This window comes from Colossoma macropomum, unplaced genomic scaffold (assembly GCF_904425465.1).
Source record: "Colossoma macropomum unplaced genomic scaffold, Colossoma_macropomum, whole genome shotgun sequence".
NCBI classification, from domain to species: domain Eukaryota; kingdom Metazoa; phylum Chordata; class Actinopteri; order Characiformes; family Serrasalmidae; genus Colossoma; species Colossoma macropomum.
The window spans coordinates 31,985,379-31,996,842 of record NW_023494798.1 but is presented as its reverse complement, the minus strand read 5'-3'; the positions used below and the strand labels follow the sequence as shown (position 1 = coordinate 31,996,842).

At 39.8% G+C, this 11,464-nt stretch overlaps 1 protein-coding gene and 3 non-coding genes across 4 annotated transcripts; all 4 read left to right on the top strand.

The window, feature by feature from the left end:
- Nucleotides 1–1,710: 1,710 nt before the first annotated feature.
- On the top strand, nt 1,711–11,395 carry rps3 (ribosomal protein S3). The gene is made up of 7 exons (XM_036584931.1): nt 1,711–1,811; nt 4,294–4,424; nt 4,555–4,648; nt 6,308–6,402; nt 7,217–7,404; nt 9,656–9,858; nt 11,332–11,395. Exons 1-6 carry the CDS (start codon nt 1,782–1,784, stop codon nt 9,853–9,855), a joined length of 738 nt encoding a protein of 245 aa, XP_036440824.1. The 5' UTR covers nt 1,711–1,781; the 3' UTR covers nt 9,856–9,858; nt 11,332–11,395.
- On the top strand, nt 6,994–7,145 carry LOC118818574. Its single transcript, XR_005008088.1, has one exon. It is a non-coding gene; the product is annotated as a small nucleolar RNA SNORD15 (small nucleolar RNA).
- LOC118818573 lies at nt 9,286–9,436 on the top strand. The gene has a single exon (XR_005008087.1). It is a non-coding gene; the product is annotated as a small nucleolar RNA SNORD15 (small nucleolar RNA).
- On the top strand, nt 11,065–11,212 carry LOC118818572. Its single transcript, XR_005008086.1, has one exon. It is a non-coding gene; the product is annotated as a small nucleolar RNA SNORD15 (small nucleolar RNA).
- Nucleotides 11,396–11,464: the final 69 nt, after the last annotated feature.

Sequence of the window (11,464 nt, the reverse complement as noted above, 5' to 3'; positions counted from 1 at the left end):
TAAAAAAAAATGAATTGCCCTTAAATATATTTAAAGACAATTTTGTCTCATTCATAATTGAAATCTCAGATTTACACACCAAGCTGACTTGGATCATCCTTGGATCCTTGAAGTTGACGCCTTAAGCCAAGTTGTCGTTTGAAGATACAAAACTCCTTGAAAGTCATTTAAGGTTCAACCACTGTCTGTAGCTGACCAGGATCTGTAAGTGGGAGATATATTTAAAATGTACTACTAATGCTAGGATTTTTTTTCTTTTTCAATTTATTCTGTAATATTGGATTGAATAATAATAATAAAATAATCTGTAAACATATTTGTAGCACAACAGGAGGAACACTAGAGGAATGCTATCCTCTGAACAGGCCTGCCACAATATTTTATATCAATTTCCTTTAATGGATGTACAGTTTTTAATTTATTGTCCAGTACGCCACCCCAACAGCTCATAAGGTAGCACTGTAAAGAAGGCCAGTTTTAGGTATATGTGTTCATGTCAAGTGGGACATTTATGCTTAGTCACACTGTGCTTTGTTGCTTTTGTCAGCCAATGACAACAAATGTTACTTACATGTTATAGTATGAATGCTGGATATGAATAAATGCTGTGTCGAGTATGAATAAAGGTTTTGATCACTGTGACGTTACAATATGGGTCTGAATTTTTAAAATAAAACTCATTTAAAAAGTAAGAAAGGTAAGAACTATAATTTATAATTAATTATAATTAATTATGTTATAATTAATGCCTAAGGAGCCTCAAATATGACATTTTGATTATTCTTTAATAAGGCATGGCCATGAATTACTATATTCAGACCACAAGTTAAGTTTCTCAACTCGTGGCCTCAATATATTAATTTGTGGCCTTAGTTTAGTTCATTTGTGGCCTCAATATATTAATTTGTGGCCTCAATATAGTGACTTTTTGCCTCAATGTAGTAACTTGTGGGCCCAATATATCAATTTGTGGCCTCAATATATTAATTTATGGCCTCAATATAGTAACTTGTGGCCTCAATATAGTAACTTGTGGGTTCAGTATATTAATTTGTGGCCTTAGTATAGTAATTTGTGGCCACAATATACTAACTCATGGCCTCAATATAGTGACTTTTTGCCTCAATGTAGTAACTTGTGGCCTCAATATATTAATCTGTGGCCTCAATATAGTGACATTTTGCCTCAATGTAGTAACTTGTGGGCCCAGGATATCAATTTGTGGCCTCAGTGTAGTAATTTGTATCCTCAATATAGTAACTTGTGGCTTCAATATAGCTACCTATGGCCTCAATATAGTAAATTGTGGCCTCAATATATTAACTCAAGGTCTCAGTATAGTAATTTGTGGCCTCAATATATTAATCTGTGGCCTCAATATACTAACTCACAGCCTCAGTATATTAAGTTGTGGCCTCAATATCGTAAATTGTGGCCTCAATATATTAATCTGTGACCACATCTTATTAAAAATAATCACTATGTCACCATACTGGCTCCATAAATACCACATTTATTAGAGAAATGTTTTTTTCAGCTGTTATTCTTTTCAAAATTGCAATAAATTAATATACAGCTTTTTGAAATGAAACTTCACATTGAAAAAACTACAACTAAAAAGCTGCATCCAGAAGAACTACAGCAAAAAAAAAAAACAACGAAACAGTACAAAAAAACTACAACTACCACCAGCCCGAGGATGCCGAGCGGAAGCGCTTGTGTACTATAAATGAATTTCCGCCTTCCTGAGCGGTCCTTTCCTGTCTGCGGCCTACGGCAAAATGGCGGTGCAGATTTCTAAGAAGAGAAAGGTGAGCGCGATTCCTTCACACTTTACAGCGGAATCAGGGCGAATTATCGTCAAATAACGACCCGACACGCTAAACACGGTCCTTAACTGCAGATCTGGGCTTTGATGCGGCTGCTGCGTCCAGGTTTTCGGGTGGATTGTGTCGGATTAGTCGGTCTGCGTCTCCGCTGTAAATCATGGCCGGTCTGAGCTGAGGAGCCTCACGAGTCTGGGTTTCGCTCTGAAATAACCGCTTTGCTCGCTCGTTTGGTCCTGAATCCGCACATTTTAGGTGACTTTTCCTCTCGTGAAGCGAGCTGTGGGCTGGATAAAGCCGTATAGCGAATGACGCGAGTCTAGCTGATGTACCCAGACGATCCTGTGAGCCTTAGCAGGCGGAGATGCGACCAATTTCCCCTAAATATTCTGTTAAACTTAACGGCGAAGCGTGAAAAGTGTTTACAGGACTGTAAATAATGTCCGTTCTGCCTCTGACTCCGCCTGACTGCCTCTCTGCCTCTGCCTGGCTTGATGTATGAACTGACATGTTCGTCCTGTGTAATGCTAAATGTGGAGGTGGGACGAGTAGCGATAATATTATCAAAAAATATGGTTAATTTAATGAAATAATGGCTCCAGTAAAAGCACCTTCCTATAGAAACAGCCTGAGTAGGAGGCCAGTAAACCACTCAAGCCCTGGGCTCTCTAGAAGACCTGCAGTGGCACATCCAGCATGTGTCTATATAGAAGTTGGTCAGGCTGTTTTCTTCTGTTGATGGATTTTCTGGTATAAAATAAAACCACAAACCTCAAAAGTCTGAGCTGTCAGCAGCTTAACTGCAGACCAGCAACATAACTGAATGCAGTTAAACACAAATTAGTAACTAAAGGTTAATGACTAAAATAACTGAGGTAGATTAATTTGCTCGCTGCTGTATTTAAGTAAAAGTACTGTTTGAAAATAAGTACAAATCTGTCCAGAAATAAATCTAAATGTTAGAGATGCATCAGTATTGGCACTGAGGGAAAGTGCTGATATAACCTACAAAATGTATTTCTTGTGCAATTGTGTCAATTCTGACAACATAAGTACTTATAAAAATGTATAAAAGTAGATGCAGCTTGACTTGCATTTGCAGAGAAATGTGATGTATAGATAGATGCTTTATTGATCCCGAAGGAAATTTAGCAGCCAGTATCAGTCATAGTTATAATACAGCACAGTTATAATAATAAGGGTGGTATATATGAAAAGAATATATACAAAAAAATCATCTACAGGCATATATACAACTAGAAATATACAAAAATAGGCAGTAAGATCTATCCTGAGATAAAAAGGCAGTGCAATAATGAATTTGCAAGGAGATGCAGGTGACAGCATATAATGACAATACTGAATATGTGCAGATATTAGTACTGAAATAAAGTGTCCAGGTGTGCAGAAAGTGCAATATGTACAGTAAGGTGTCCGTATGTGAAGATGGATAAAATAAACCTATGATTTAGCATAAGAGATTCAGTCCTCATCTCTCCTCTTCTCTCTTCTGACCCCACTGGAAAGAGTTCAAGAGCCTAATGGCTCTAGGACCTAAGGGTCTCCTGTATATCTGTCGTGTTACGAATGCAATAAAATGCCGTTTTTAGCGCAGCTTTCCAGCGTCTCCGGACGTTATGCTTTTCCAGGGTACAGTAAATATATCAAATATTGCTTTGGAAGTATTGCTCAAATCTAATCATATGTCCAATGCAGGTAATTTAAGTTATATGTTGACAACGATATGATTCTGCAGTCAGAATGTGCTGCAAAAAAAGGTTTAGGTGTCTTTAAAAAGTAAGTAACTGCTGCTGTAATTGAGTTCCTTGAACTTCTAATACTAAGTTACAGAACAACATCTGTAATGTTTTGTCTTATTTTTGCAGTCAACTCAATTATATTGCAGAATTTTTTGGTTTGTCCGTCTGAATTTACATGACCAAATCGTAAGGCAAATTATTCAGTAACTGCATGAAATAAATGTAAAATATTTAATTTTTTTTGTAAAAGCTCCCTTTAAATTAACAGAACGTGTTTTATGATCTACACATATTGCTATATGCTTACAATTTACTGCTAAAAGCCAAAAATCTTAGACACTCTTTGTATTTTTTTATAAAAATAATTTTTACAGAGCAGATCACTGAAGAGACGCCATCTGTTTATAGTTTACAGCCCAGATTTGTGGAAAAATGGGTCGACTTTCAGTAGACAAAAAAAATTGAGTTCAGCTTTTCTTCTTATAAGGGTTTAAAATGACATCACCCATCTATTTGACTGGAAAGAAGACAGTTACAGCTCTCATACGACCCCCACCTTTAGCATGTAGCTTATGAAATAAGGAAGTTATGAAGAATATGACTGCGTTTTGGAACCACCGGTGGTCTCAAGGACTTGAAGAGGTTAAATGTTATGTGCAGTTTTAAGTGTTTAATGCAGATCTGTAAAGCTTATGTTCTGCCTTTAGTTTGTCTCAGATGGCATCTTCAAAGCTGAGCTGAACGAGTTCCTGACTCGTGAGCTGGCCGAGGATGGGTACTCCGGTGTGGAGGTCCGAGTCACACCAACAAGGACAGAGATCATCATCCTAGCCACCAGGTACGTTTGAAGTAGGAGGCACTCCAAGCTTAGTTACTGGTCATTCTGTCAGTGTTTTTATGTCTGAAAAGTGTGTTAGGACTAAAGTACCTGGACAAGGAGGTTATAAGCAGTGTAACTGTCTGTGCAGGACCCAGAATGTCCTGGGAGAGAAAGGCCGTCGCATTAGGGAACTGACTGCTGTCGTCCAGAAGAGGTTTGGGTTCCCAGAGGGCAGCGTGGAGGTAAGATCACGTCGTGTGTGTCAGAATGCAGTTCTAGCCAGGCGTCCATCCAGCTTTCGCACTGAATTCCAGCAAATAACTGAAATGTTCCCAAAATGTTTTGCATTAGGCTGTTTCCATCTGTTCTGTGCTGTGTATGTCAAACTTGCAAAAACACCTGAGAAAGTTGGAGTGAGTTTACAGAGAAGGCTTTAATGTTGGGCAGCTTCACTTTGCAGTTTTAATTTTAAGGCTGTATTTTATATCATGAGTGCAGAGGTGACTAACATTGGCTTTGGAAACCAATAGCATGAAGCATAAAGCTGTGTTTTAGTTTCATTAGGTTGTTGGTACATACTCTGTACTGTTGTCATGTTTTGTAGCTTCTGCTGAGCAAAAATAGGAAAACTTGATCAGTCTTCAAACTTTATTCTGTTCTCATTCATTAGTTATGCTAGTTGTCATCTGAGTTTATCACTTATTTTGTTGGCAAAAAAGATTTCACTTCAAGCAAGCAAGCGTGTGAAGTTTCATTAGGTGCCATTAAACACCACTTCATTAAGCACATGAAAACATGGCTCGTATGCTTCTATATACACAGTCCATTATCAATAGGGCTGCACTGTATATAGAAAACTAGCGTAAATAATGAATGAGAATAGAATAAAGTTTGAAGACTGAAGTTTTCTGTTTTTCTGTGTGTATCGCTGCTGTCGGGGAAAAAACCGTGTATCTCCAAAATAACTTCACAGGAGAAGGAAAAAACCTACTTTACTTTTAAGTCAGTGGAACCAGACCCCCCCAGCCCCGCCCCCCAAGTCATTTCGGGTCATTTCTTTAAGTCCATTCATCATGAAACTTATATACAGTGTAAAGGGTAACAGGTATTTTCAAATTATGCCATAATTTCAACAATGGATTTATATATGTAATATATATAGTATGATTTTGCTGTTGGAACAATTTTGACATTTGAAATTGCCAGTTGGCTACTTACACACACAGTGTGTGTAGAATGGCCCATTTTTAATTAGTCTTTGATATGTGAACAGTTTTCAGAATGTACTGGTTACTCCACCAATTTGTGCTGCAAATTTGGCCCATTTTAAATTAATTGTTCTTAATTGTCGTTTACATATCCACCAATTCAGCCAACAGCTCTTCACCTCTGCACACTCTACTGACGTTATCACTCCGGACTGCTTTTTGAATGAAGCCTAATACAGTGCAGCGAATCAGAACAGTGTTCATGTACATGAGTCTTAAAGGCGCAGTAACAAAAACAGCCTGTTTAGTTCTGAGGCAGGTTGGAAAATTATGTAAACTGAATTCTGACTGTTTAAGCTCCTCAGCATTTTTTAAAACACGTTAGGGAACCCTTTTGACATGATTAAAGATCCAGCCTGCGTTAGGTTAGGCCTGAATGACTAACATTTGTTGATCATGTGAATGCCTTCATTCAGGCTATGGCAAACTCATCTGGATCTGTGATTGGTTAGGATGCTCGCAGATTGGTTAGAGTACTGATTTGCAGCTTCCTGCAATAACAGTAGTGCGGAGGATGATATCACGATACCAGCTAATCCACATTATGAAGTCCTAATAATCCGTAATTGTGTATTGCTGTCTATGCTGATACTAAACTGTGCATATTAAGCTGCTCATCCTGTTCGTTTTTAGCTCTATGCTGAGAAGGTTGCCACCAGAGGGCTGTGCGCCATCGCCCAGGCAGAGTCTCTGCGCTACAAGTTGCTCGGAGGCTTGGCTGTCCGTAGGTAAGTGCTCATGCTGGTGTTTTGGGGAGTGTGGCTTCATAATGCAAATGGAGTTCCACCTACTACTGTACGTGAACTTAAAAATAAAGGTTCCTGAGTGGTTCTAAACCGTTCTGACATGATTATCACAGTTGGAAGATTCTTTACACTCTCAGAAATAAAGGTACGAAACTGTCACTGGGGCAGGACCCCTCTTGTCGCTGGGGTGGGACCCTTAAGGGTACATCTCTACCTTTAGTCAGGGAACATAACTGAACCATAATCCACTGAAATGATATGTTCTAAGCTGTACTGACTCCACACACCCCGTCTCGCCTCCAGGCTTTTATTTTACTGTTCTGTTTTAAAACATTCGGTTATGAAAGGGTACAAATACGAACTTTTCACCTGGAAAAACTTATTTAAGGTGCACAGCTGGTCCTTAAAACCACTGTTGTACCTTTGAGGGAACATTTACGTTGTTTGTACCTTGATGAGTGAAAAATGTTCCTGCACAGAACCTTCATTTCTGACCGTGTAGGGAACCAAAACTGGTATCTTCCATGGCATCACACCAAAGAACCCACCTTTATTTGTAAGAGTGCACATGTCCTTCAGTGATGATGCGATGACGAGTCGGAACGGGACATTGTCTTGTCTCTGAGGATTCTGTGTCGTGGATCACGTTCTGTGCTCCTGACTTCAGCTCCTCAGAGCAGAGTGTTCCTCTCGGTTGAAGACATCGAGGCATTTGTCTGAGAAGAGTAAAGATTAGCCGTATTGGGGTTTAAACTGAGTTTATCTAGACGTGTCTGACCCGTTTTGTTCTCATCAGGGCCTGTTACGGTGTCCTGCGCTTCATCATGGAGAGCGGGGCCAAGGGTTGTGAGGTGGTTGTCTCTGGTAAGCTGAGGGGTCAGAGAGCCAAGTCCATGAAGTTTGTGGATGGTCTGATGATCCACAGTGGAGATCCAGTCAACTACTACGTCGACACCGCTGTCCGCCACGTCCTGCTCAGACAGGGTGAGTGAGGGATCAGATTAAGGCGGAGTAAATGGTGATAATGTGTGTTTTTAATATAGTTAAATGTAGAGTAGAATCATCATGTCCTGAGAGTAACACAGTATATTGTAAGCCTAATGAAAGCTTTTGGTTTAGTGCCTTATTTTTACAGATTAAAAGCACCAGATACACTTTGTGTTAACTTTTTATGACAAATGGGCCGATAAAAATGATCCGAAGGTACTTAAAATCTTGTTGCGTAGGTAACATGGATGTATTCGTTATGACTGCTTGTGTGTATGCACTATAGTTTATAAGTTTGGAATCACTTTTCATATTAAACTCCTTTAAATGCAGAAACTGATACAGATTTAAATATTCAACCAAAGGTTTTTTGGTTGTGATTTAATATTAAACTCTTTTCTTAAGAAGTTATTTAACAAATGACTAACACGCTTAGTATTATAGATTTCCTCATCCATCAAAGGGGCTTATATACTATTGAAAACTTCACATTACAAGCCTCATTGCTCAAATCCGATCTCTCTGAATCGATGGTTCACACTCGTTTAGGTCAGTGATTCAAATCTGTCATTAATGTGACGAACTGGCGTCCTGAAATGACCCTCATGAGCTCATCCTACTCAGTAACGTCACGTGAATGAATCACATTCATCATCAGCACAAACTAACGAGCAGAACGAGCTTCGCTGAGAAGATCATTAACTCTGATCAGCTCTCAGCTTCATTATTAGAGCGAGACGAAGGAGAAAAAGGTGAGATGAGCTGCTTTTCCACCGTTTACAGGCTTTAACTTCTGTTCAGCGCTGCTGCCATGGTAACGCTGAATGATGGCACACGCACAGTGGGGGAAAAAACACATGAATTCCGATCTGAGCGTCACATTAAGGTCGCATGGCCACAAAACGGATACGTATCCGATCTAAGACCACATATGAAAGTGGCTCAGGTTGGATTTGAAAAGATCAGATTTGCGTGTCACACAGCTCTGAAAACATCAGATCTGAGTCACATCAGGGCAAAAAATCAGATTTGTGCCACTTCAACCTGGTAATGTGAACGTAGCCATTGATTCCTAACTGTAGAACAGTTTAGTATGTTTGCACAGGGTAAGCTGAGTTGAGAGCGCAACTGCTGAAGCATCAATTTGTAGGCATGATTATCGAAGCATGTAACAGATAATAAATGCTTTAAATCCTACATTTCAGTGAGAGATGGGCTGTGAAAAGCAGTAATTCATATATTTGTTCCCTAAACTATGAAATAGAGCAGGTTCTCAACCTTTTCCACCTCAAAGCCCACTTGTTTGTCAAGCATGAAGGGCCACATAAACACAAACCTCACTTAAAAACGTTTTTGGGAAACTTGTTCCTATAACAGTTTAATTTTGTAGTGTTGCAGGTGGACAGCTGAAACATCGGGGGGAGAATATTTATTTGGTTTTTAGTGTAAAGAGGCAAAAAATGGACAAATCCTTTGTGCTCTGTTTTTGCAGGCCTTGTGTTAATATTGTTTTCTGTTTGGAAGCCTTTTTTTATCGTTCAGTCAATTATTTTTTTTTTAACGCAGACTGCCGTTGTAGGCCCATATGGACCACTGGCACCCCCTCAGAGGGTGTTTCAGGACCCGGTTGTGGTTGAGAAACCCTAAAATAAATGTTGATTTCCTAATTGGAGCATGATTTACTAGCCTGTTTGCATATTCAGCACAATAGTATTGCTTTGTTCCTAGAATTACATGATTTTTATTTATGGAAAAAAAGACACTTCGTGTTTGGTTATGCAAGTAAAAACGTTCATCAAGCACAATATATCCAATTAAATGTAGTGCTAAAATTGGTTTAGTTCCACCTGAGCGTAGTCTTTTCTGTGGTCCTCTTCCCTTCAGTGATGATACGATGACGAGTCGGAACGGGACAGCCTCTCGACTCTGAGGATTCTGGGTTATGGATCACGTTCTGTGCTCCTAATTCGGTTCCTCAGAGCAGAGTGTTCCTTTCGGTTGAAGACATCGAGGCATTTGTCTGAGAAGGGCATAATAGATATTTATTAATTCCAAGACTCAATTATTTAGAATGTACAATTAGAAGAAATAGAGAAAACAACATTAAATAATATTACAGATGCATCTGTTGGAAATAAATGACAAATGACAAGCTGCAAAATCTGTATTACAGAATCAGTGATTTCAGTCTTGTTTGAAAGGCCCATGCGGAGAATCTAATGACCTGTTCTTGTGCGTCTCTGTCCAGGTGTGCTCGGCATCAAGGTTAAGATCATGCTTCCCTGGGACCCCAGCGGCAAGATCGGCCCCAAGAAGCCTCTGCCTGACCACGTCAGCATCGTGGAGCCCAAAGAGGAGATCCTCCCCACCACCCCGGTGTCCGAACAGAAAGGAGCCAAGCCTGAGGTCCCTGTCATGCCACAAGGAGCTCCTGTACCCACCGCATAAAGGGTAAGCAGCACAGTGGGTCTGTGAGGGACCACCATGTGGAATTGACGTGGGACGTTTTGGAGGTTTTTCCCTTAGTAGGATTATCTGAATTAAATTCTATTCAGATTGAATTAGTTTTGCATGTTGAGGCAGGGTCATATTATGATATCTTCAGTGATCTTGTCCGGGGATGTTTCTGTTGCATTATCCTCATTTTTGACCCAAGTTATTCAGTTTAATAAGTGATATTTTTGTGCAGCGCCCCCTGGTGCCAGTTTTAGTAACTGAGGCTCACAGTTCAGTCATTTGGGGCTTATTTTTTATTTTATTAAAACTCCCTATACGTCTTGGCCCGGGAATCCAGGGCTTGGGAGGCTCTTAGATATTTGAGGAACTGTAAAAGAACAAAGACACTGCTGTTTGAGCAAAACCTTGTCTCTGAAACAGAAGCTTTATAGGAAAAGGTTAGAAGTACAGGGTGATTAAAAAAGATTCATCCGATTTCAAAATGATTTATTTCACTTGTAAATCATTACAGATCAATGCAGTAAACTGTAAATGGTTTAAATGAGCATTAAGTTTATGTAATTTTACAAGGTCTCAGTATGAACCTCCTCCAGCTGTACGGACATCAACACCATAGTCAAACTCATCCCATACTGGATTGAGCATGTCGGGTGTCGCTGCACTCACGGCTCTTTCAGTGCGATTTCGGAGATCATCCAGTGTTGTGGAACCAACGCCGAACGCTCTGAGCTGTTGGAGCTTCACTGCCGACGAAAATCACACTGCACAGTTATGACGGATTCACTCTTATTGAAGTGGAGAACGCAGAACGCTTTCTGCTCAGGGGTCTCATCTCCTCGCAGACTGAAGGGAGCCATCTTCCGGTGACAGTCAGAACCTCTATGGCCCCCTCTTTCAATTGGATTGTGATTGGTTCCTACGCTCCTCACGGTTGTAAAAATATGGTGCTTTGAAATCAAATGAATCTTTTTGAATCACCCTGTACCTAACTTAATGCAACGAGCTTATTCACAGTGATTTGTTGGGGCTATTTCTTTTCATATCTTCCTCATTAAATGCTCACAATGTAAAAGAGCTGGAGTTTTCAAATCATAGCTAAAACAAAGTTGCAGGGCTTAAATATGACAGTGTAATATGACTTAATATGACAGTGAGAGTTTTAATAGCTCTTCAGTTGTTGCGCATCTCAGCTCACACTCCCTTCAGTGATGATACGATGACGAGTCGGAGTGGGACGACCTCTTTCTCCAAGGACCTGGGTCAGTTCACGTTCTGTGTTTCTGATTTCAGTCCCTTGGAGGAGAACGTCCCTTTTGCCTGAAGATTTTGAGGCATTTGTCTGAGAAGGGTGTTCTGTTTATACAGTGGCTTGATACAAAACTCAGGCTTTGTGTATGGGGGGTTCAGTCTGACCCCATTTTTTCCTTTAGTGCCCATGTTTAATATTTTTCTCTTTTCATTTTTCAGGTGTTCGCTATTGGATGATGAAAAGGTCGTCATTTTCTGTACAAAAATAAAAGGAGAAATACAACTTTGTGTTGGTCTTTTATTCATTTACATTGGCTAAATGTGTGTTTCTGGCCCTCACACTAAATTATAA